Here is a 23037-nt window from a genome sequence, read left to right on the forward strand (position 1 = left end):
ATTCTTGTTACCCTACATTGAAAGATTATTAAGATCAAGAAAAGACTACTTTGACTGAAATGATCAAAACAATGCAGCAAACAATCGCTGAGAAAGAATCTTACCATGAAGAATGTACTGGAATTCTTGGAGTGAGTGTCATCGCCAAATACAAAAAGCATCAGAGATTAGAAGAATCCCAACTTGCATATACAGCCCCAACTATTTTATCATGCAAGGTAGCACCAGAGCAAGCAATAATTCCACGATCAAGACCTTCTAAGTATACTCCCCTCGAAAAATCCAGCGGACGGCCCCCGGCATCGGTTACCACACCGCCAGCCTCTTCCACGATGACAACACCAGCAGCGTGGTCCCATATCTTCTCTTTATATCCAGCCCTTGAGAATTTCATGAAGACCTCTGCGTCTCCTCGAGCTATGGCTGCATATTTCACCATGCTATGGACACGCAACGGCTGATTTCTGTGAGCAAAGAAAGGATACATGTAAACAAAGAAAAGACAGTAAACAACCGTAACATGTTTGTTTTGAAATACAAAAACACAGGATACCTAAGCCCCACGTCATGAGCAACTCCTGTTGAGAAGGTATGGTTCGTATTTGCCTTCTCCACCGGTTCACAAAAAGTGGCCAGTGATGGATCATCAATGGAAGAAACTATAACCTGTTGTGCAGAATTTGGCCACTGGAGTTTTTCATTTCCATGGATTAGCGGCTGCATCCATGCCTGGCCACTTCTTCTCCTTGCGTAAAGGACACATCCTTGTTCCCTCTTTGGAGACAGAGTTGATCTCGTCGACAAAGTTTGGGAGGAATTCTGATGATAATTTAGCCATTCCTTCTTCATTGGATAATTGGGGCACCCAAGAACTCCAATCACAGGTTTCCCATCATCGATCAAGGCTAAAGCAACAGCATACTGATCTCCACGTACAAATCCCAAGGTTCCATCAACAGGATCAAGCACCCAATGTCTTCCGGTGCGACCTCCAGTCGAGTTGCATCTATTGATGGCTTCAAGAATTTCCAAAGACCCTAGAGTTTTATCAGGAGGATAAAGGCCAAATTGTGGTCCCTCAGCTAAGCACTCATTCACAGTTTTCACTACAGCTGCAAGCAAACCAGCTGATTCTGGCTTGGAAAGAGTTTCAACATCTTCTTCCGCAACAATAGACACATTTTTTCCAAAGAACTCAGAAAGTGTCCAACCAACTGTTGCTTGAACACTCCAATCTGTTAAACAGTGGCAAAACGGAAAACAGAAATTCTTAAAGATGCACAAACCAGTTTACAGTTACACCTTATCATATTCGCTTCGTAATTATTGCTCATTTTCCACACTTTGCATTAAACATTTGCATAACAGGAAGCATCTATAACCCAAATCTCAACCAGAACTTTGTAACCAGACACTGCTAAATGTTCCTCACTAAACTCATTCCCACTTTAAAAAAGAGGTGTCAAAAGATTCTTTTCACTTGACTTGACAAAGCTCCATCAAATTGGTATGAACAAGCAGACAGCAGACATTAACCTTTATAGAGCTAAAAGTAACGCGCGAACGTATCAGCTATCAAGCACACAAGCTACTCTATATAATGAAAACCAGATAGTTGCATCAGGCGTAGAGTGAATGCTCTAACTTTTGAGGAAATTAGCAACTACAATTTTTTTTTTCTCATTTTCATCATCAAACTCTTACGCAGAAACAGAACAGCGCATTGTTACGAAATGAATGTACAATCATAAAAAAACACAAACAAAATGCAAATCATCTATACTCCATGAGTTAGCACAAAATCAACACAGCATTAATCTAAGAAATCATAGAAAAGAAGAATACCTGCAACAGTTACAGGAGAATCGTCATCTTTGGACTTGACTTGGTCACTCCTATCAGCAACTAAACTAGCTTGCACCTTTTGACACATAACAGAAACCATGTGCACAACTCTGACTGCCACCTCCATTTCTTTAGAGTATTTATCAGCCTCCTCCATAATAGTAACTATTATGACCCAAATGAGAAAAACTGGATTTTGATTGATTCCCACCACACGATTCGTTCAGAAATTAGAAAGAAAAAAAAAAAAAAACGCTACTTTTGTTACTCCTTACATGCTTGAAATTGCTCACACGATGGCATTGGATACACAAAAGAAAGCGTGCGAGAGAGATTTCGTTTTTGTGGATTTTGATTTCAAATGTGCTTATTAAGTGTGTTTTTATGGAAATCGATTTCAATGGCGGGTTTCTGGTTTGGCTGCTGATTACGTCGGTCGGTATGCTGTGGCTTGCCGTGAGAATAAGACGTATTGCACTCGCTTTTCACCCAAAAACATTTAGTCAAGGTCAAAATTGATGGTTAGAATTAGAAAGTTCGTCGTTCTAGTCTCTAGACATATGATTGAAATATTAATTCGGTTTAGTTTATTATTTACTTTTTCATTAGAAAGAAAAAACCGGAAATCGTTCTTTCTACCGATAAATAGTGTCGAATCTAACTTTTTTCCATTTATATATATATATGATCATAACGGATTCTAAGCTTCAATGAAGTTTACGGATATTTTAACCATGTTGGGATTTACGATGTCGAATCTAGTTAATGCGTACTGTAATGCAAAATTTAATTGGTAAAAGAGGATCCATGGCTATAATAAATAAGAACATTTCTTTTTCAATAATATTCTGTCTGATACTTTATAATATAAAATATTTGTCATCATGACCAGCACAGATATGAGGATTTGATGAGACCAATACTTTGACCAGATGAACATGCCCCTTTTTATGGCGCAGGTTCATTGTGATTACCAACATCATAGGACAGGCTCAATTTTTAATTTCTGGAATTTGTAATGCACCAATATTTAATTTGGCGTCTGTTTTCAATTCACAATACATCTTGTAGAAAGTATAAATAAGCGGCTCGACCCATCATGACTCAAACGAAAGGAAGCCCATCAATCCCCATAAAAGGGCGGCCCATAACGACCCACAATCAGTGCGGGCCAATCATCCACGCCATCCTTAGTTTGACGGCAAAAGACGAATGTTAAGCATCTTCCACGTGTCAATCATCCAACAGTCATAGACAAGTCAAATACATGTCATCCAACGTGTCCATAAATATCAAACGCCATGTCACCTATATATATAAATACATTCAGAAAGAAAATACTTATAAGAAAAGGCATAGATATTTTTACTACCAAATATGGTTTGCTTTTGTTTTCTGGTAGACCAAACGAAGAAAGTGACCAGAACCAAGCCGGCAGCTGGAATGTATTCTTTGGTGCGGCGGCGGAGCTATGGTGGTGGATATGAAGACGTGGACGAGGTTTCGTACGTTATATATATATATATGTTCCTTTTTTTTGGAACTCACGGATATGCACATTTTGTGGAGCTATAGATGAATCAAACTAAATTTCTAGGTTCGCGATATTTAATTTCGTATAGTCGGAAAGGGAAAAATTGTTCGGAAGTTTAAACCTCGAAGCTAGATATATGAATCAAAATTTCAGAATCTCCTTTCATGTGTTCAAAGTCGCATACCTATTCTCACCTTCGATCGTACGTCATGGGAAGCTCCAGAGTTTTCATTAGTCATTATGATAATTCATAATTTAAAAGTGCACCAACTGGCGAAAAAAAAGATTTTTTTTTTTTTTTAAGATATAACTAAGTTACTAGTATGTTTTTTAGACAAAAAAATATACTAACTACATGTTTTATTGGCTTTATTAATGCATATATTTCTTAACCCTTCTTATAAATGGCCGAAAGCTTAGCTAAGTTAAATTTTTTATTGTTGTTGTCTGAGGATATATATTCCAAAAGATTTGAGAAAAATACATTGATCTTAATTCGAAATATAAAAGATGTAATTAATATTGAGGGACAAGCTATAGTAGGTAGTTTGAATCTAATGTAGAATAGAACATATGGACTGTGTTAGAATAATTAATTAAGATCAATCCAGAACTGTTTATTTATATATATGCTGAAAATTATGTAAAAGCAGAGAATTAATCAATCTTCCCAATGTGGGTACACACAAATTAAAGTAAACAAACATTAATGTAATGTAGTTAATACTACATTGATGCAACAAATGAAAAGGAAATCAAATCAGACAAACAAACTTAATTTGCAATCCATGATCCGCCAAATCACTTCCGGCGAATCTTGTTTTATTAGTTTACGAAATCAATGGAGAGATCATTTCCTGCAGAGAATTCCATGGCCAGAGGCGGAACCACCGGTGCAATCCAATAGGCCATAATCCATATCGACGAGGACGGCTTCGTTTTGCTCGACGTCAACATCATGATCGGCAGGAGAGAAAATGCAAGAGTTACAATCTGTAGAAAAGAGGGAGGATGTCTTATACTTATCCTCGCCGCCGACGATGGGCATTGCGACACCAAGCTTTGCGGGGCTGTCAAAATCTGGACGGTAAGTCTTCCCGAGCACTCCTTCGACTTTGGAGGACAATCCGTGGAATCGGAATTGAACTTCCAAGTGAGCGAAACAGTCGTTTGAGGGGATTTGGTAGTTATGAACTCTGTCCTCTTGTTTGGTAATGGGGACAATATTGACGGATACCTCCATTATCCCGGGTAGAGTAATCCTGACGCTGTTCTTGCTAGACGTCCTCTCTACTTGAAACTTGTTATCATCATCCTTCCATGAGGAGAGATGGCCTTCGGGGATGACCAGATCGTTCCCATTGTGAGTGAATCGTAGGTGGTCGACCTCGTCGTCCCATTCGGCAGCTCGTGTAGCCTCCACGGAGAGATTGTTAGCCAGCGAGCCGGAGAGGATGCCGAGGGCTTGAATCCAAGTGTAGTCCCTGGAGCGGCCTTCTGGACGGAGGCCGATGAAGTGAGCGTTTATGTGGAGGTTAGAATCGGAAACCAGGGTGAAGTCCTCGTCGCGCCTCCCGTGGAAGTAGAATACGCTGCCATCTCCTCCGATGAACCGAGGATCCATGCATCCTGCTCCTTTCCCATTGCAATCCGGTTTCTGCTCTGTAACCCAGTACCATGCATATATAAATCATGTCAAAAGTTGACTCGCATACTAGGTAGAAAGCTATATTAGTTACCATGTAAGATATATATATTAGTTACTAGTTAGAAATTAAGAGTAAATAGTATATATATATATATATATATACTAGCTTGCTAGGTAGAAAGGTAGAATGAATGTAGTTATATATATACTTTTACAGTAGCATTTGCAAATGGGAGAGCCACAGTCGACGTGACAGATTTGGCTTTTGGGTCCTTGGATTTTGTATCAGGACATTCTTTGGGACATTTCATATTCTTCAGAAAGCAAGGGCTGGTTCTTTTTGGGCATGTCAAAGTCTTTTGCCCAGCTTCCGATTCTCCTAAGCAAGCTGCCAACACAATGCCCAAAAACAACAACCAATTCAATAATTTCATCATCTTCCTTCTTCTTTGCTTAATTAGACTGCTTATAATATATATCTTTATTACTAATAGGATTTTGTATGGTATGGATGGATTATAACTGGTTCATCACTCTCACTTTATATAGTCTCTACTCTGCCAGCAAGTGGCATTTTATTATTAAATATATATATGCCTTGCTGGAATTAGCAATATTACTTTTCCAAATTGGAGTTTAAAGTCAAAGAATATTAGGCTTACAGTTGACTTAAAATAGAAGCAAGCAAGTAACAATTTTAAAATATATCCTCATAAGGTTTACTTTAGACAAATAATTTCTTGGACAGATTTCAATGCAAAGACAAAAATATTAAGTGCTTTGCACGATATATAGATCGATATATATATATATATATGCGCGTTCGATTTAATTATATAAATAAAAATGTATATATATGTTCAATATATATCCGCCCGCGTGGGCTAATATTAAGTAATACTATTCTATAATTTTATTTCAAATTGCTAATAACATATATATATATATATCCAGTCTTATTATCCAAGATGAAGAAATTAAAATGAATCACTTGCCAATGGCCATGTGATGTATGGAGACGATATTCTTCTTGGCCCTGGAAATCCACCATTCATGACTTTTTCCTTCAAATTATATAGAAACTGTATATATTAATTTATATAAAATTAAAAAAATACGAAAGAAAATTCTTCCGTATAGAGTTCCAAGCAATTTTTTAAGACTTTTATGATTTCCAGTATAGTAGTAGTATTAGTTAGGCATGTACTAGCACGACTCAACTTGCCCCATTTTAAGCTTTGTCTATAATTAGTTATTCTGTCATTGAGCATTGACTGTGTAGTTTTTCTTTGGAAGGGTACAAAACCAATATGACATTCTGACTTTCCTTCGTCAGAAGTTATCTTTCATCATTATTAAGTAATGACTTAATTGAGATCTGTCTACAAAATGGAATTGGATCGATCTAGACCGTCTAAAAATATGTAGCCCAGACGATCTCTGAGGTAGTGATCAAAAGCTAGTTCATACCTAGAGAAACGTAAAGAAACGGAAATTCGTGCCTACTGTCAAGAGTTTGAAAAAAAAAATACAGATTAAATTGAAAATATCTATAGAACCAACTTATTTAGTTTAATTTTAATGTGGATCAAATATTTTTTAATTTTTTAAATAAAGAGAGTCAGGTCCATGGATATACAATCCAATGGGCCACTGGATTGGATTTCTTTCTTTTGTTGCACATTGTTCTCAAATATATCACCCAGCCCAAAATTAAAGAAGGAAATAGATAATAAAAAAATAATTGCGGTGAGCGTGGATCGAACACGCGACCTTCAGATCTTCAGTCTGACGCTCTCCCAACTGAGCTATCCCCGCTACTTGAATTCTTCTACAACAATGTAAACTATTAATCTCTAATATTACTGGAAATAATAATTTCGTTCGTCTGAGAAATCTAATGAAGCCTATCCAAAGAAATCAATTTTATTTTTTTTCTACCTACAATCTCTTCTTTTGCCATGACAGCACTTGTGCAAATCTCTATTATCAACTTCTCATCCTTGAACACATCACATGAGTGCTTTTGCAGGAAACCCATTAACAGAAGAAGTGCAAACTTAAACTTGCAACAAAGCAGGTTCAATCTGAGTTACAAATGGAGTTTCTTGAAAGTTGGGAGAGGTAAAGACGGGATTTTGATGAAAGATGAGTGGCTGAAGGGGAAGAAGAAGAAAAGAGAGGTCTCGATGAGATTTAATAACCAAGGTTTTGGGTTTAATAATAATGGTGGTGGAGGAGGAGGAGGAGATGGGAGTAATGCTAGAGTGATTGGGAATCTTGTTTTGGCTATTGGTTTGACTTACCTCACGTTGAGTGGTCAACTTGGTTGGGTCTTAGATGCCATTGCTTCCATCTGGGTATGTTTGTTTCTATTGATGTTATTACTAACTTGCATATTCTGTTTCTCTGACTGTATTAGAAAATTTAGCTAACATATATACTATGTTGTTTTTGCTATACTATTTCGTACTTGACAATACTATGTTGTTTTTGCTATATTATATTAGTGCATGCTATATTAGTACTTCTTACCAATTTGTAGCCTTGTTATTGGCATAGCTTTAGAGGTTCCTGAGCTCAGAGGTGTGACTGCTCTAAAAACTCAAAACTTTGAACTCTCAAGTGCTCATAAGAGGATTTCATATGCATTTAGTTCTATTTTCCTTCCATTTACTTAGTTCCAACCAAGTAATCGTGTCCATGCTTAATTTCTTAATCTGATCATATGTGTATTTTCCGTGTCAAGCTCTTTGCAGTGGTTGCACCTATTGTGGGTTTGGGAGTGTTTCTCTGGTGGGCAGGAAGAGACATAGTTCAAGGCACGGTAAGGTTAATCGCGTCTCTCGATGCTTCAGATTGTTGTTTGAACTTTGATATAGGTTGGTGTATTGTCGGGTTGTTCTAGGGGGTGAACCTGGAATTACTGAGAATCACCCTTAATGCTTTGTCTCTCTGACATAGTTCAACAAAAGTTGCATGATTATTTCAGGAGAGCTCAATAGACTTTTTCTAATGTATTTTCCCCTTCCAATTGTTTGCAGTGTCCAAACTGTGGAAATGATTTTCAGGTTTTCAAGTAAGCAACTTCATTATGACCCCATTCCAGCCAGTGAAAACATGTTTAATATTGTTTTCAGTGTAACATATCTGACTCGAAAGCCTATCATTCTACATTCTTTTCCAGATCTACTCTGAATGAGGAGACACAATCGTGCCCTTTTTGCACTCAACCGTTTTCGGGTAACTCTTAACAACCCATTTGTTGCTTTTTAAATTGAAGTATGCTGGTTTTCTTATTTCAATTTTGCATTTCAGTGGTAGATGACAAGTTTGTGAGGGACCCTGTGCAGTTCTCTAATAAATCTACCATGTTTGGACAAGCGTTCAAGGACACTTTTAACAAAGGTTCGTAATGGTGATAACTAGTATTATTGCTCAATTCCACTTTAAATCAAAATCTTGCATTCCTCACCCACACGGTTTTTATTTTAATTTTTGTAGGAAAGGATTCAACCTCAGCTGTAGTTGACGTTGAAGCAGAAATTAAAGATGCAGACTGACATTCCTGCTTTAATATATTTACCTTAGTGAGGCTATATTATATACGATATGTAGGAAGGGAAAAAGGCATTTTACAATTGTACTCTGTACGTTGTTTGTATATTCATTTATGTAGTCTACTCTAGTCAGATTGTTTGTTCATAAGGATCTCAACGCACTGCTGCATAAATAAAGCATGGTGAAGTAAAGTTTTGATGATCGATCGATCATATCCATCTCTCTGCCTTAGTTTTTAATAATCGAATACTTTTGTCTGTAAATACTGCATATTTGATTCCATCCAAATCTATGTTTCTCGGCTCTTTCTGGATGCTAGGCGAACACAAATGTTGGCGACTGGATTTTCCTAGGAATCGGTTTGATTCACAAATGTTTTATTTCAACCTATAAATACTGAAAATGGCCAAAACCAAAACCCAAAGCTGAAACTAATTTTCTACGGAGTATTTCATTTGAATCACTTTAGGGATCGGACAGGGAAACTATTATGGGTTGATTTTTGGGGATCGTTTCTTTAGTAGCAAATCAAAAGGAGGAGCAGTGGGGGTGGTGGTGGGTTCCGAGTTGTAGGCCTGTTTGAGTTCTTACCGACTTGTAGCATTGATTAATTGTTCCCGAGTTGTAGGCCTGTTTGAGTTCTTACGGACTTGTAGCCTTGTTTAATAGTTCCCGAGTTGTAGGCCTGTTTGATTTCTTACCGACTTGTAGCCTTGTTTAATATTTCCCGAGTTGTAGGACTGTTTGAGTTCTTACCGACTTGTAGCCTTGTTTAATAGTTTCCGAGTTGAAGACCTGTTTGAGTTCTTACCGACTTATAGCCTTCTTTAAGTGTTCACGAGTTGTATGCTTGTTTAACTTTACTTACCGAGTTGTGTGCTTGTTTAAGAGATCCCGAGTTGTACGCTTGTTTCACTTGGTTACCGACTTGTAGCCTTGTTTAATAGTTCATGTGTTGTAGGGTTGTTCAAATTCATCTGTGAGGAAGAATGGATAGGAAAACAAGATATCGTTTTTCACAAAATTGTGAAATAAGAGTATTAAATAAAGTTATGGTCTGTGGAACATTATTATTACAATGCAGGGTTCAAAATCATACAAGTGGGTACATATAACAATCAAATTTACACTATTTCAACAAGTGAAATAACTAGTAATTAAGGTTGGAAGAGTGGAAGTGAAGGGCAACAAAGTTTCATAGCCGAGAGCGGATGAAGACCCTTTTCCTAGTATTAGTCTGCAAATGATCTGATTTCTGAAATCCTTGATTCTCCAACCTGCCTCCAGCTCTTTCCGGCAATATCTCAGTCACAATCACAGCATTATTCATGTCTCCCTCCTCCTCCAGGAGATTTTCTTCTTCTAACTCAGCTTGCAACTTATGTGCTGGTTGTTGGTCACAATGTCTATCCTTGACATTTACCATTGCTTTATCCTTCAATTCATCATGTACAGATTGATACACCATCTTCTTACCTTTAAAAACAAATAGGAAATTCAGAATGATGAAAACATGGAAAGGAAGCAGCTAGCTAATTAACAACTGAAAGCAGCCAGTCGCTTGTCTATGCTAACTCGAGAAGTCGTTAGGAAAGAGTGACAAATGAACGAAATAGGTGAATTCTTTGGCACTCTTTGCTCACACAGCAAGTACATTTCTGGACTTGAACTGAACTACTAAATCAAGACTCCACAGCTGATGTGAAATATTATCAATTAGTCTTTGCTTCTTCTTATTTTCGAAATTCTTCACGTGTCTATTTCTGTTTGATTTCCAATCTTATCGTCGTCAATTTTGAATTCAGGCAAAGGGAAACCACATAAAACAAAATCAACAAACTACGCTACGCCCCCTAACAAACAACTAAACGATCATCTCTTGTTCAGAATGAAATTTAGGACAAAGAAATATAACTCAATCGACCAATTGAAAACAAATAAAGTTCAGACAGAGGCCGCAAAGACTAACCTACGACGCTGCCTTTAACCGGGAGAAGAGAGTTGTTCACGGCAGAATCGACGGCGAGCATTCCGAGCTTGGAAAAGAAACGTCCGATCCTCTCCGGACGGACGGATTCGGTGCGTAATATACCAACTTACGCGCTCCGTAGTCAATCTTAACCATCTTCTCTTTGTCGCTTGAAGCTTTGTTTGTGAACATTACAATACAATACAATTTAGAGGTGAGGTCACGACTCTCGACAGCTCCAGCCAAAGCTAACTTTATCTAGATTGGGCGCCAAGCCCAACAATCCGTGGGCTGAGCCTGCCAGTAGCTTAGAACGGGCTTTTCTTGCTTGGATTTCTTTTGAGGCTCAACATTTATAGGATTTTTATTTATTTTTAATGATTTACTGTATTATTCTTAAACTTCCAAAATAAAAATAAAAATAAAAATAAAAATATTTATATACATAAACTTAATGATCCATCAGATAAAGTTGATATAAAAACTCTAAATGACAAGCACAACCACAAATTGGAACAAATATCTCATATTTGATTTTGTTTCCATCTATCACTTGATTGTTCATACAGACAGAATACCATTAGTAGAAATTTGGAAGCTGTTCTTAAAACAAAAATATACTCTCCGTCCCTAAATGTCACATTTTCTATGTAAAAGGCGTAAGAAATGTGACGATTAATTAAGGATGGTGGTAGTATATAAAAGCAACAATTTTGAAATTGTATATACAGTAGTATAACATAACAACCAAAACTATACATTGTTTTTTTGGCACAAAAGATATTTCTAGAAGTTTTGCCAGCTATTAATATTCACAAGCCTATCTCCTCCTGAGAAATACAGTATGTATATATTCCTAGATACATAATTCCTACTACATTGCCATGGTAGTAGGAGGGAAAACCCTATCCAAGAAAGTATATACACCCCCACCCAGCAAAAGGGCACCACTGCAGAAAAAACAAATAAATTTAGCACACTGACAATCAAGGATGGCAAACAAAAGCATGTCAGAGAAAGAAGAGGAATAGTATAAAAGTTACCTCATTGGATTGATCCATGCTGAGAACTTCCGGAATGAGAGAAGGCTCTGCGAAATATCATCATTGGATTTACTATTACTACATGTACTTTGGCAGAGAGAGTATAAGAGAGTAGCAACATACATACATACATACATACCTGCAATGCTCCAGCAAAGGAAGCAGCAAGCAGCAGAGGTGCCACGTAGCCAGTTGTATACGTCAAAAGTAAGCTGCCCCTGACAAGAGGATCCTGTTAAATAACAAGACGTACTATGACAAATACTCAAACCTTTAATAAGAAAAGGAGGAGAATTTAAACAACAAAGTACAATACGTACCCTGGTAGAAGCAACATATCCAAGTAGGGTAGCCAGGACTGGTGTGCTGCATGGTGACGCTGCTAATGCAAATGTAAGCCCAGCTAAATATGCTTGCACACCTAATTCCACACAACCTCAATCATAAATAAACACTAAAATTAAATATATTTCTACGTAATCATCAAATATTCGGACGTGGATCGATTACTTGACGGAAAATTTGAAGCTGCCAAACGGGGGTCGAAGTTATCAAAAAATGAAGGAAGTTGTATTTCAATTATCTGCCCACAAAAAAGAGAAACCATAAAAAAATATGTCTAAAACCACAAAGTTCCATGTGATCTAAACAATTCATACCTCTAGGAGGTTGAGACCCATAACCATAGCCAAACCAGATGCAACCACAGGTAGTCCCTGTCCTATCTGCCCATATGCCTTCCCAGCAAATGAAGCTGCAATGCCGAGAAGCGCTAGAGTAGTCGCCAATCCTAGTGCGAATGCAATCGAATCCCCAATAACCTGACCAAGAAGAATAAAAACATAGAAATGAGATGATTGAAAACCTTTATCTCAACAGCGTAAGGCCAAAACTTTAGGAACAAACATTGGCTCTAAGAAAGTGGCATTATCGAAGAGGAACGGAAAAAATTGAGTAGACAGTAGTAGTAGTATTTACCTGCGCTCTGCTTTTGTTAGAGCCAAAAGCACCTAGATGCCAAGCAGTTTTGTAAACAGAATCAGACATGACCACAGGTCCATAACTCCAAAATTGCCAACACAATGCAATTTTTAATGCTTACCTATATAACCAAGAGTAAGTGGTAAGACACTTAATGTGCAAGGCGAGAGGCTAGTTACAAGGCCTGCCCCAAAAATAACAGCCAAACTGTGGAAAGGAGTAAGTCAGGAGTGGAAACAAAACCAGGCCCGTCTTTTGAAATTAAGGGGGATCGAAGGGACAAACCTAGTGAAACTGAGTGCTGACAACTGGTCCTGAACAGCTTCATTAGCCTGCTGTCCGGCTGAAAATAGGAAGCCTCCAAACGAATCCCCAAGGCTTTCATCAGCCAAAGTGTAGAAAGACGCAGCATGTTCCTGACTCGAAGGAAAATAATTCTAGTTCCTGAGATGATGCGCAGAGGGCATGTATAACTGAAATAAAGACATTGTACGGAGGAGCCAAAGTGTAGAATAAACTTCAGTTTCATAGTTTAACAGTAAAAATATGAATTTTCAGTTTAGAAACGATACCCTAAAGGTTGATGCAAAAAATATTTGAGTATGTAGATAATGATTTTCTGGGATATCAAGAATTAAAGAGTAATGATGATAAAATGGAATTTAGTAGCACAGAAATTAAAGTCGAACAAAGTGCTGTAATTCTCCAGGGGTATTCACTAACATGCATGGTCGCAAGCGTAAGATATTGAGACGAGGCACAAAACTTCTGTCTATTAAAAATATAGAATTCTCACCAAGAAATTGTTCAAATCCGCAGCCTTCACCGAGTCTGCTGAAACCAAATTTGCCACTGAAAACCAAGAAAAAAAAATCCATTGCAAGCGTAAGATATATAAGAGATGAACAAAACATTACATCGGTTTATGTAAATGGATAATTACTGATCTATCTCATTAAAAGTTCCTGAGAATAATTAAACAACTCAAAGGTTATATACTTTTCTTTTACCCGAAAACACATACAACAAACACAACCATCAATGAGAATTACATCTCACGTATTCCAGCAGATAATCAAAGCTGTACTACACAGACTACTACCCACCTGCCATTGAACTTAATAACATCTTAGCTTGAAACTTTCTGCTTCCATCATTCTTTGACAATGACACAAGACCGCGGTCCTCCTCCGAGGAACACCTTGCCTGCATATTTACTGGCACAGCACATTTACCTTGAACATACAAATAGAAAAAGAGCTGTTGAATTAGATAACAAATCCAACATACTAAACAACCAAAAGTGAGTCTTCCAAACTGAAACCAATTGGGCTTTTTCAAGTATGGTTTGAGCAATAAAAGGTAGCCTTTTTATGAAATCAATTTTCGTTTGTAACAAAGAAAATTTGTGCATCCACGTTAAAAGAAAAATGAAACCCAGATGAAATTTAAGCCATTTTAGGAGCATTATTATAGCAGCATGAATGTTGAATCAATCACTCACCATGACAGGCACTATTAAGTTCAAACTTTCTGGAGCTCGCAATTCTAGGAGAATGAGGAGTGTAACTACAGAAATGGTTTACAAGCAAACTCATTTTGTAAAACAACGATTGTTGAAGGAATTCTCTTTGGAAGTAGATAGAGAGAGAGAGAGAGAGATTGAGGATCATATTAGAAATATCTGACACACAACATAATGGGCTATAGCATGGGTCTGTCTGCTATGGGTTTGGGTTTCACTTTCATTTCATTTCTCTCTTTGGTCCATTCCATGGCCTTCTTGTTTTTTCAACTAGAGACATAAACTGGGCAACGATGGAAGTTCGATGGAACCTGCTGAGTTACATTTTCAACTGTTGATGTTTATTACGAATGGGACTCATGGGAAATATTTCTGAGTTCTGACCTCATATTTCCATTCACCACATCAGCAAAATAAAATACAAGGACTACCGAACGCATTATACAAAAATAAAGGGAGCTCCAAATCTCTTTCCTCTGAAAAACAGTTACATGTAATTATCCCAAAGTCCCTTATCATAGGCTGCAGTCAAAATTACAGTAACATATCTCTTCAGAATATAATCGATCGTGCGAGTCTCAGTTGCTTGGGGAAAAAGAAGCCGAAAATGTAACAATTACTAGTATGTATTTTAAGTGAACAAAGGAAAGGGTGGTGAAGAAATTCAATCATAGAGCGATTTGGCAGACTTGACTCTTAATTCCTTGGTCTCACTCTTGACAGCCTTCTCAGCATACTTCTCACTCTTAGCTATGGCTTTCACCGTCGCTTTCTTCTTCCGTACATTCTTTGATCTCTTCATGGGTCTTCCTTTGTTTGTCTTTCTGTTTCAACACATTCATTCTACATTTAAGATAAGAGCTTGCACAAAAAAAAACGTGAAGACGGACAACAGTGTAGAGTATTCCGAGGCAACCAAGTTAAAACATCCCTCCAGCTCTCATGTTGGTAGAATCACAAGTAGAATAACTCTGAGTGACTATAATTCTAGGCTAACTGAGTTTGGTTGAAGCTACTGCAACTAAGGTAGCAAATATACAAATTGCACGACAAAAACTTAAGGGCATGGAATCATTCCAAATAAAAACAATGAAGGATAACAAACAAAGCCGACGCACTCAATTTCAAAGACAATGCTACTAAGTAGAAGTAACTTATAGGAGGAGATTGAGGCTCAATCACATAAATGGAACAAGTCTGTCTTTTTCCTCACATCAACTACTGTCTGTAGTATGAGCTTTTTCTTTCTTTCATAACATTACCTTTTTTTTTTCTTTTCTTTTCTTTTTTGAAGGGGTTCTTAACATTACCTTGGATGATGATTGTTCAACTATTTTAATCTGAATCGCACTTTATTACATTCACAATGCCAAAGTTACAATTTTCGAATTTTAGGGAGGATAATTATCATAATACTATACTATAAAGAGATAAACTTTGAATACTAACATCTTGAAAGAAGGCTTTGATGCTCCTGTTTCTGATGTGTCCATGGCTGCAATGAACAAATAACCATGAATATATAGATAAATAGTATGAGCGATTGGTTCACAAACATTATAAAAGTCAAATACCTTGAGGAATATCTACTACGACGGAGGTGGATTCACCGGTGTCCATCGAAACGGCGGCGTTCCGCTTCTTCTTGTTTCTGTTCTTAGCCATTGCGCACTCGACGGAGAGAGAGAAGCATTCAAGAAGAAGGTGCTGATTTCTAAAGCCCTAGTTTTTATAGGAGCCAGTGGGCCGAATTAATGGGCTTGGCCGATTTGAGATTCGCACTTTTTACAAGGGCCAAAATGTAGATTTCTTCTAAATGTAGAGGATGTCCGTAATTTTATGTAAACTTCGGACACATTTCTGCAAACTTACCCGTTTCTTTCGGTCGTGCCGTGCCTGTTCTGTTTTTTTTCTTCTCTTTCAGTTTTCTAGTTCCCTCTCTTTTCTCTGTCTGGCCGTTTCGTTCTGGAAAAAAAAAAAAACGAACACAAAGCAAATGTTGTTCTTTGGGAATGAAATTTAAATCCTTTAACGCAACAACAAACAGACTTTCTTCTTCTTGTCGTCTTCATCTGTTGTTGTTTTCCATTTTAAGGTTTTGGTTTCTAAAATTAAGCTCAACAAAATTGTCCCTGTAACGTGTTTTTCCTCTGTTACTAAATGGATAAAAAATTAGGTTTTGCAGAGCTCAAATCCTCTCTAGAATGCTGAGTTTGGAGTGTCAATAGTCTGTTATCTCTCAATTGATCAACACAACTTTTTGATACGGGGGCTGAGAAAGTTTAGATTTTATTTTATTTTTTAAAAAAAAGAGAGAAAAGGATGATGTTTTCAACATCGCCGGATTCTCTGGCGAAGAGTTCTCTGGAGGAGATGTTGGAGTCCCTGTGGCGGCGAGAAGAGAGCAAAATGATGGGTAAGGACCTGCCACCGGCACTTCCGTCGCGCCCCACCTCGAGGGCGCCAAGGTTGCCGTCTTCAGCCAGGAGGAAATCGCTTCTGGATGTCGAAAACATTCAAAGGAAGGAGTTGAGGAGTGTGGGCAAAATGAATAGCTTTGGGAGCAGGAAGTCGCCAGCTGCTAACAATTTTGAGGAGTCGCCTTACATGGCCGATGAGCAAATTAGGAAGAAGACGGAAGAGGAAGAGGAAGCCGCCGCCGCTAACGTGGTTGGACTAGAACAAGGGAAGTGGAATGACAGCATAGATTACTTCATCAACAAGGTAACTTACTTTTACTGATATTTATTAATTCTACTTACCTGTTTGGTTTGAGAAATATAAGGATTAGGTATAGTACTGTAGAATAGCTTAGCATTACATGTGAATTGGAAGCTTTTTTTTGTTTCAGAAACTTCGTATTTGGTGTCGGCTTCAAACTGGAGAAAGGGAGCTTGGAACAGTGCAGTCAACTTCAGGGGAGGAAGCATCTGTTTTGCTTTCCAACAGAAACGTAAGATCGAGTTCCTCCTCCTCCTTCGTTTAACTATAAATTAGTAGGTCATCTTCTTCATTTAACTATAACTTAGTTTATTAAAGGTCGTTGTTAATTGTACGTACTAGGTTGTAAAAGTGCCAATTGAAGACCTAGTCCCTGCGAATCCAGATATCCTTGAAGGAGTGGACGATCTAATACAGCTTAGTTACTTAAATGAGCCATCAGTCCTTCACAACCTTGCTCATCGATACACTCAAAATTTGATATATGTAAGTGCAATGAACGGAGTAGACGCATTATTAATTCATATCCATTTTCTGCTCGTAAACTAATGGCTGGCTGGTGTTTCCTTTTGATTTGCTAGAGCAAAGCAGGATCAGTTTTAATTGCAGTCAATCCCTTCAAAGAAATAAAAATTTATGGCAATGATTTACTTACGGCTTATAAGCAGAGAGCTACTTACAGCCCCCATGTTTATGCTACCGTGGATCATGCTTACAACGAGATGATGCAAAGTCAGAATCAAAATCTCTCTCTCTGTCTCTCTCATTTAATGCTACCTTGTGGCCTTTTATAACTTTTTACGTTGCTCATTGTTTCTACTTGGTTGTAATTTAATTTGCAGATGGAGTAAATCAATCCATTATTATAAGGTTTGTTCGGTTCTCATTCATCAACATTAATTCTCCTTGGTGTTACTTTGTGACATTGTTTTAAAGGGAGTCCAATCAATCACTATTCTATGTATGAATCGAATCTCATAGTACTTATGCTATGACCGTTTTGAATTTACTTTTACAGTGGGGAAAGTGGAACTGGGAAAACTGAGACAGCAAAATTTGCAATGCAGTACCTAGCTGCTCTTGGTGGTGGCAGTGGTGGGATTGAGCACGAAATCCTTCAGACAAACTGTATACTTGAAGCATTTAGAAATGCAAAAACATCTAGGAATGACAATTCAAGCCGATTTGTGAGTGTCTTGTTTCTTCCCCATCTAGGTTCTTCCTACTTTTATAAAGCCTGGCCTTTGATTTTTTTTTTCTTTTTTAAAAAAAAAAACTACTTTGCAGGGGAAATTGATTGAAATTCACTTCAGCACAATGGGGAAGATCTGTGGTGCAAAAATCCAGACTTGTAAGAAATTTTATACTCACTACATTTCTGTTTAAGAGATTCTAATTTCCTATAAAGTAGCGACTGACTTGATGTTTACCTTCACTGTGCTATGTCAAACCTGGGCAGACCTGTTAGAGAAGGTAAAGTTGATTCCAACACTGTGAGCTTGTAAGTTAAGTATATATAATATACGAACCGCTATTTCTGAATGATGACAATGTTTTCCTGAGCAGTCGAGGGTAGTTCAGCTGGCTGATGGTGAAAGGTCATACCATATCTTTTACCAACTGTGTTCTGGTGCTCCATCAAATCTTAGAGGTACCATTCATTTCTATATGTTTAAAGTTAAACTTCATATTTCTATTCTAGTCCTTAATTTTCTTCCCTGATTAAGTAGTTTTAGATGGAAAACTGAGTTTCTGCGAGACTTATAATTTTATTCATTCATTTCATTTTGAAGGGTTGAATTAATTTATTTCGATGTACCTTATTGTTTGCAGAAAGACTCAATCTTAAAGTGGGTAGTGAATACAAATAACTGAATCAAAGCGAATGCCTGGAAATTGATGGTGTTGATGATGCTAAGAAATTCCATAAGCTTGAGGTAATGACAAGTACTTGTACATACATGTGATGGAAAGCTCTTTTACTGTTCAACAATGCCTCAGTCTTTTGGATCTCAACTTATCAATTTATTATAATTTTTCTTCAGCAAGCTTTGGAGATTGTTAAAGTTTCCAAGGAAGATCAAGAGTATACATTTGCGTTGCTTGCTGCCGTATTATGGCTTGGAAACATTTCTTTCCAAGTAATTGACAATGAAAATCATGTTGAGGTGCTGGAAGATGAAGGTAAAAATTTTTCCCGGCCTTAGTCATATGTATATAAAGGAAGTTTTACTTAGTGATATTCCCATTTCTTTTTCAGCCATAAGCAGCGCTTCCAATTTGATGGGTTGTGGTGCCCAAGAATTAATGTCAGCACTATCTACCCGCAAAATCCAAGCTGGGAGGGATAGGATTGCTAAAAAACTGACATTTCAGCAGGTAATTTTCAGAGTTCCTAATTTAATTGGGGAATTGCCCTCAATACACCTCGTTACAATAAAAATGATATGGGAAATTTTCTCTTCCTTTGCAGGCAATTGATACCAGGGATGCATTGGCCAAATTCATCTATGCAAGTTTATTCAACTTCCTTGTAGAGAAAGTTGACGAGTCTCTAGCTGTGGGAAAACATTGCACTGGAAGATCCATAAATATTGTTGATATTTACGGCTTCGAGTCATTTAAGGTAAACAAAAGGCAGAGTCAGTTAAGTTTTCTTTCAGATATATTATCGCTTTGATGATTTCATCTATCCTCATCATTTGCAGAAAAATAGCTTTGAACAATTCTGTATAAATTATGCAAACGAGCGGTTGCAACAGCATTTTATCCGACATCTTTTCAAGCTCGAGCAGGAGGTGAGTATTTTAAGATCTGGTTTTTGACTTTCGTCATCATGAATTTTGTTAATATGACTTTTCCTTTCGGTTTCAGGATTATGAAACAGATGGGATTGACTGGAAAAAAGTGGATTTTGAGGACAATGATGAGTGTTTGAATCTCTTTGAGCAGGTATGCATGCATGTGATGGTTTTACTTTTACTTTTACAGCAGAGCTACAATACATCTGTTTGACCTTTGCAGAAACCTCTGGGGCTAATTTCTTTATTGGATGAAGAATGTAACTTCCCAAAGACCACAGATTTGACCTTTGCCGATAAGCTTAAACAACACCTGAGTCAAAATACTTGCTTTAAAGGGGAAAGAGGCAAGGCTTTTACTGTTGGTCACTATGCTGGACAGGTCAGATCAACGTTCCTTCCTCCTAATCATTTCTTTAAATAAATCGATCCTCTGTAAGTACAATATATCATAACTTAATGGTTGATTTGATCAGGTTATATACGACACCAATGGCTTCCTAGAAAAGAACCGTGATCCAGTGCACTCTGATTTAATGGAACTTCTATCATCATGCACTTCCCAATTTCTGCAGCTTTTTGGATCCAAAATGTCCAACCAATTATGTGGGGCGCGAGAATATACCTCAAAGCAAACTGTTGGTACTAAGTTCAAGGTAAATTAATACTACTTATATATAATTAAGGTTTAATTATCAGCAAAGGTTTAGTAAATAGATCACAACTCGTAAATATTTGTTGCAGGGTCAACTATTCAAGCTAATGTATCAGTTAGAGAATACGAGTCCTAATGGAAAGCAGCTTCCTGGAGAGTATGATCAACAACTTGTCTTACAGCAGCTCAGATGTTGTGGAATTCTCGAGGTTGTCAGAATCTCAAGATCAGGATATCCTACAAGAATGACTCATCAAGAATTTGCTGCAAGGTATATGTATATTCATTTTCTAAAGAACTAATTAATTACTTTCATTTGTGTTGTTTTAGTTTACGTGCATGCCGATTAATTATTCTTAATGTTTAATTAGGTACGGTTTCCTACTATTGGACAAGGATGTACCTAGAGATCCATTGAGCGTGTCTGTTGCTGTTCTTCAACAATTTAATATCCTCCCACAAAACTATCAAGTGGGTTATACAAAAGTGTATCTCAGGACAGGCCAGGTATATATATACTCCAATTTAATTCTATGATCAATATTTAGTTTTGATCTTCCGCTCCACGATAGCTGATTCTGCTTTGGTATAGATTGGTGTGTTGGAGAGCAAGAGAAAACAAGTCCTGCAAGGGTTAATCGGAATTCAAAAACATATTCGCGGTTGGAAAGCCCTTTGTTATTTCCATGATCTAAAAAATAGAGTGACAACAATACAAACATGTAAGCGCAAAATTGGAATTCTTTTCTCATACTTGCATGGTGAAGTCTTACATATGATGCTTGCTTAAGAATTTCCAACTCATTTGGATTTTTTAAATTTGTGTCAGTTGTCCGAAGTGAGAATGCCAGAAGGAAATATGATATCATGGCAAATGAGCACCTATCAGCAATCATCTGTTTCCAATCAGGTAAATATAATCTACTATAGATTATTTGTTGCATTATCTATTTATTGCGTCCTAAGAAGTTTCTTAATATTTACTTCCTTTCAATGCAGTTATTCGTGGTTGCTTGGTTAGGAAGCAATTCAGCAATATGCGTAATTCTAAAAGTCCGTACCTGACAACACTCATGGTAAACGAAAGCATAGCAAGAGGATGCAGGTACAAGCGTAAACTGAGCATGTCGTCTAAAATTATTAATTTGGATGTTTTACTCCATTAGGAGCAATATTATAATGTTTTAAAACACAGGGACCACTTGTTGAATTATCCATTTTTCTGCTTCTTCAGCAGGATGTATTATCAGAAGAGCAGGATCCTGGAGTTACCCTCATAGCTGAGCTTCAGAAGGCGAGTCGTAAGTGCCGAAACAGCTCTGAGGGAAAAAGAAGAGGAAAATTCTTCGTTGCGTGAGCAAGTCAAGCACTTGGAGGCGAAAATGAAATCAGCAGAGGACACATGGCAGAATCAAATGGCAATCAGAAACATGAATTATGTGATCAGCGGTACTCCTGGAATTAGATCCGGCGCGTCCACGTCACCATGCAACAGGTTCTATGATTCCGACGATGCATCCATGGTATCACAGACCCTTTGGGGTACAACACCCATCAAATTTGCAAACGGCACATCATTAGTAGTAAATAATCATGGGATCGACAATCTTGTTAAGGAATTTGAAAATCAAAGACAAACATTTGAGGAGCATGCCAAAGCTTTAGAAAAGGTGAAACTAGTAGGGCATTCTCCTGTTGACGAACTTCGACAGTTGAAACTCAGATTCCAGGCATGGAAGAGGGATTATAAGTTTAGACTCAAGGAGAATAAGGCAAGGCTCCATAAATTAGACCATAACAACGTCGAAAAAGTTCGTCGCAAATGGTGGGAGAAGCTCGTTTCTTGAATTATATGAAAAAAGTTTACCATTTTTAGGTCATCTCTGTGTAGTATATGTCGGATAGATTGTGTATACTGTCGACGAATCAAAGATGTAATAGTATGAAAAAAAACAAACATTCCTCTAAAAAATATGAAAAAAAGAAGAAGCAAAATGTTGGATAAATTACCAAAAAGAACCCTCCGAGTTTAAGCCTATTATACGCTATATATCCCCTTCATATTTTCAAACTTGTGAAAAACGCCTTCGGCTTTAACTCCGTTTTAAGGCTGCTGTCAGTCAGTCAGTCCAGAAAGACACCATTACTCTTTCAAAATACATTTGGACACAACAGAAATTTTGAGAACTGTTAAAAATATTAGTGGTGCTTGGTGTACCATTTTTCGTGTATTTCAGAAAGAGGACGAGAAATGACTGAGAAATATAAAAGTAAAAATTTATACGTGTTAAAAGATCGCGGTGAGCGTGGATCAAACACGCGACCTTCAGTCTGACGCTCTCCCAACTGAGCTATCCCCGCAACATAAAAAGCGTGGTGTCAATCAATTATAAATCAACATAAACTGGTGTATCTGGTTTTATAATTGTTTTTATTGCTTGGTCCCCAACTACTCTTTGTTAGACGAGCAAGCCCTCTTTTTCTTGCCATTCAGCAAACATCCAACGAAATAACGGCGCAGACCCCATTGTTAAACAGAGCCATAGAGATGTCTGAATCAGAGTTAGAAGAGATAACTGAATAAACGTTTCTCGCTAGTTCTTTGATTTGGAAAATGTATGGACTTTGTCATTATCGGAATATTTGCTTGAGATCAAACCAAGGAATCCGAGGTGAGCCCTTAGTCTGACGACTAAGTTATCCTTGAAACATTGTTTCCAATCGAACTTCTGGCGACCGACAATTTAGAGATTT

At 37.5% G+C, this 23037-nt stretch overlaps 4 protein-coding genes, 1 non-coding gene and 2 pseudogenes across 5 annotated transcripts; 3 read left to right on the forward strand and 4 right to left on the reverse strand.

Annotated features, from left to right (window-relative positions):
• Positions 1-160: 160 nt before the first annotated feature.
• On the reverse strand, positions 161-2002 carry LOC139883342 (3',5'-bisphosphate nucleotidase AHL). Its single transcript, XM_071867529.1, has 3 exons — positions 1846-2002; positions 554-1235; positions 161-464 (listed from the first exon to the last, which is right to left on the reverse strand). The coding sequence occupies exons 1-3, from the start codon at positions 2000-2002 to the stop codon at positions 161-163; spliced, it is 1143 nt and encodes a 380-aa protein (XP_071723630.1).
• A 1220-nt stretch (positions 2003-3222) lies between these two features.
• Positions 3223-3434, forward strand: LOC139883333 (uncharacterized; annotated as a pseudogene).
• A 795-nt stretch (positions 3435-4229) lies between these two features.
• Positions 4230-6082, reverse strand: LOC139883334 (uncharacterized; annotated as a pseudogene).
• Positions 6083-6772: 690 nt separating this feature from the next.
• Positions 6773-6845, reverse strand: TRNAF-GAA (transfer RNA phenylalanine (anticodon GAA)). The gene has a single exon. It is a non-coding gene; the product is annotated as a tRNA-Phe (tRNA).
• Positions 6846-6988: 143 nt separating this feature from the next.
• On the forward strand, positions 6989-8590 carry LOC139883335 (uncharacterized). The gene is made up of 6 exons (XM_071867523.1): positions 6989-7387; positions 7777-7854; positions 8072-8106; positions 8215-8270; positions 8346-8435; positions 8532-8590. The coding sequence occupies exons 1-6, from the start codon at positions 6989-6991 to the stop codon at positions 8588-8590; spliced, it is 717 nt and encodes a 238-aa protein (XP_071723624.1).
• Positions 8591-11431: 2841 nt separating this feature from the next.
• LOC139883336 (cytochrome c-type biogenesis ccda-like chloroplastic protein) lies at positions 11432-15771 on the reverse strand. Its single transcript, XM_071867524.1, has 15 exons — positions 15681-15771; positions 15556-15601; positions 14796-14930; positions 14086-14150; positions 13688-13816; positions 13378-13433; positions 12867-12997; positions 12703-12788; positions 12579-12610; positions 12260-12421; positions 12111-12183; positions 11921-12021; positions 11740-11832; positions 11601-11647; positions 11432-11507 (listed from the first exon to the last, which is right to left on the reverse strand). Exons 1-15 carry the CDS (start codon positions 15769-15771, stop codon positions 11432-11434), a joined length of 1323 nt encoding a protein of 440 aa, XP_071723625.1.
• Positions 15772-16428: 657 nt separating this feature from the next.
• On the forward strand, positions 16429-22130 carry LOC139883337 (myosin-2-like). The gene is given in 24 exon segments (XM_071867525.1): positions 16429-16830; positions 16958-17059; positions 17170-17313; positions 17409-17559; positions 17670-17697; positions 17846-18014; positions 18115-18178; positions 18287-18300; positions 18394-18478; positions 18661-18764; positions 18873-19011; positions 19088-19206; positions 19301-19453; positions 19536-19625; positions 19702-19779; positions 19852-20010; positions 20105-20284; positions 20373-20554; positions 20655-20790; positions 20876-21005; positions 21113-21193; positions 21283-21359; positions 21479-21577; positions 21579-22130. Coding segments are annotated over 24 exon segments (3438 nt in total).
• The last annotated feature ends 907 nt before the right edge of the window (positions 22131-23037 follow it).

This window comes from Rutidosis leptorrhynchoides, unplaced genomic scaffold, assembly GCF_046630445.1.
Source record: "Rutidosis leptorrhynchoides isolate AG116_Rl617_1_P2 unplaced genomic scaffold, CSIRO_AGI_Rlap_v1 contig384, whole genome shotgun sequence".
NCBI classification, from domain to species: Eukaryota; Viridiplantae; Streptophyta; class Magnoliopsida; order Asterales; family Asteraceae; genus Rutidosis; species Rutidosis leptorrhynchoides.

Coding starts and splice junctions, on each gene's coding strand:
- LOC139883342 (XM_071867529.1), bottom strand. CDS start 2,002: ATGGAGGAGGCTGATAAATACTCTAAAGAAATGGAGGTGGCAGTCAGA. Junction 1,236..1,845: donor TTCTCCTGTAACTGTTGCAG/GTATTCTTCTTT, acceptor ACTGTTTAACAG/ATTGGAGTGTTCAAGCAACA. Junction 465..553: donor GCTCATGACGTGGGGCTTAG/GTATCCTGTGTT, acceptor CTTTGCTCACAG/AAATCAGCCGTTGCGTGTCC.
- LOC139883335 (XM_071867523.1), top strand. CDS start 6,989: ATGACAGCACTTGTGCAAATCTCTATTATCAACTTCTCATCCTTGAAC. Junction 8,107..8,214: donor AATGATTTTCAGGTTTTCAA/GTAAGCAACTTC, acceptor ATTCTTTTCCAG/ATCTACTCTGAATGAGGAGA. Junction 8,436..8,531: donor CAAGGACACTTTTAACAAAG/GTTCGTAATGGT, acceptor TAATTTTTGTAG/GAAAGGATTCAACCTCAGCT.
- LOC139883336 (XM_071867524.1), bottom strand. CDS start 15,771: ATGGCTAAGAACAGAAACAAGAAGAAGCGGAACGCCGCCGTTTCGATG. Junction 12,998..13,377: donor CGGATTTGAACAATTTCTTG/GTGAGAATTCTA, acceptor CCTTCGAGTCAG/GAACATGCTGCGTCTTTCTA. Junction 11,508..11,600: donor GCATGGATCAATCCAATGAG/GTAACTTTTATA, acceptor TTTTTTCTGCAG/TGGTGCCCTTTTGCTGGGTG.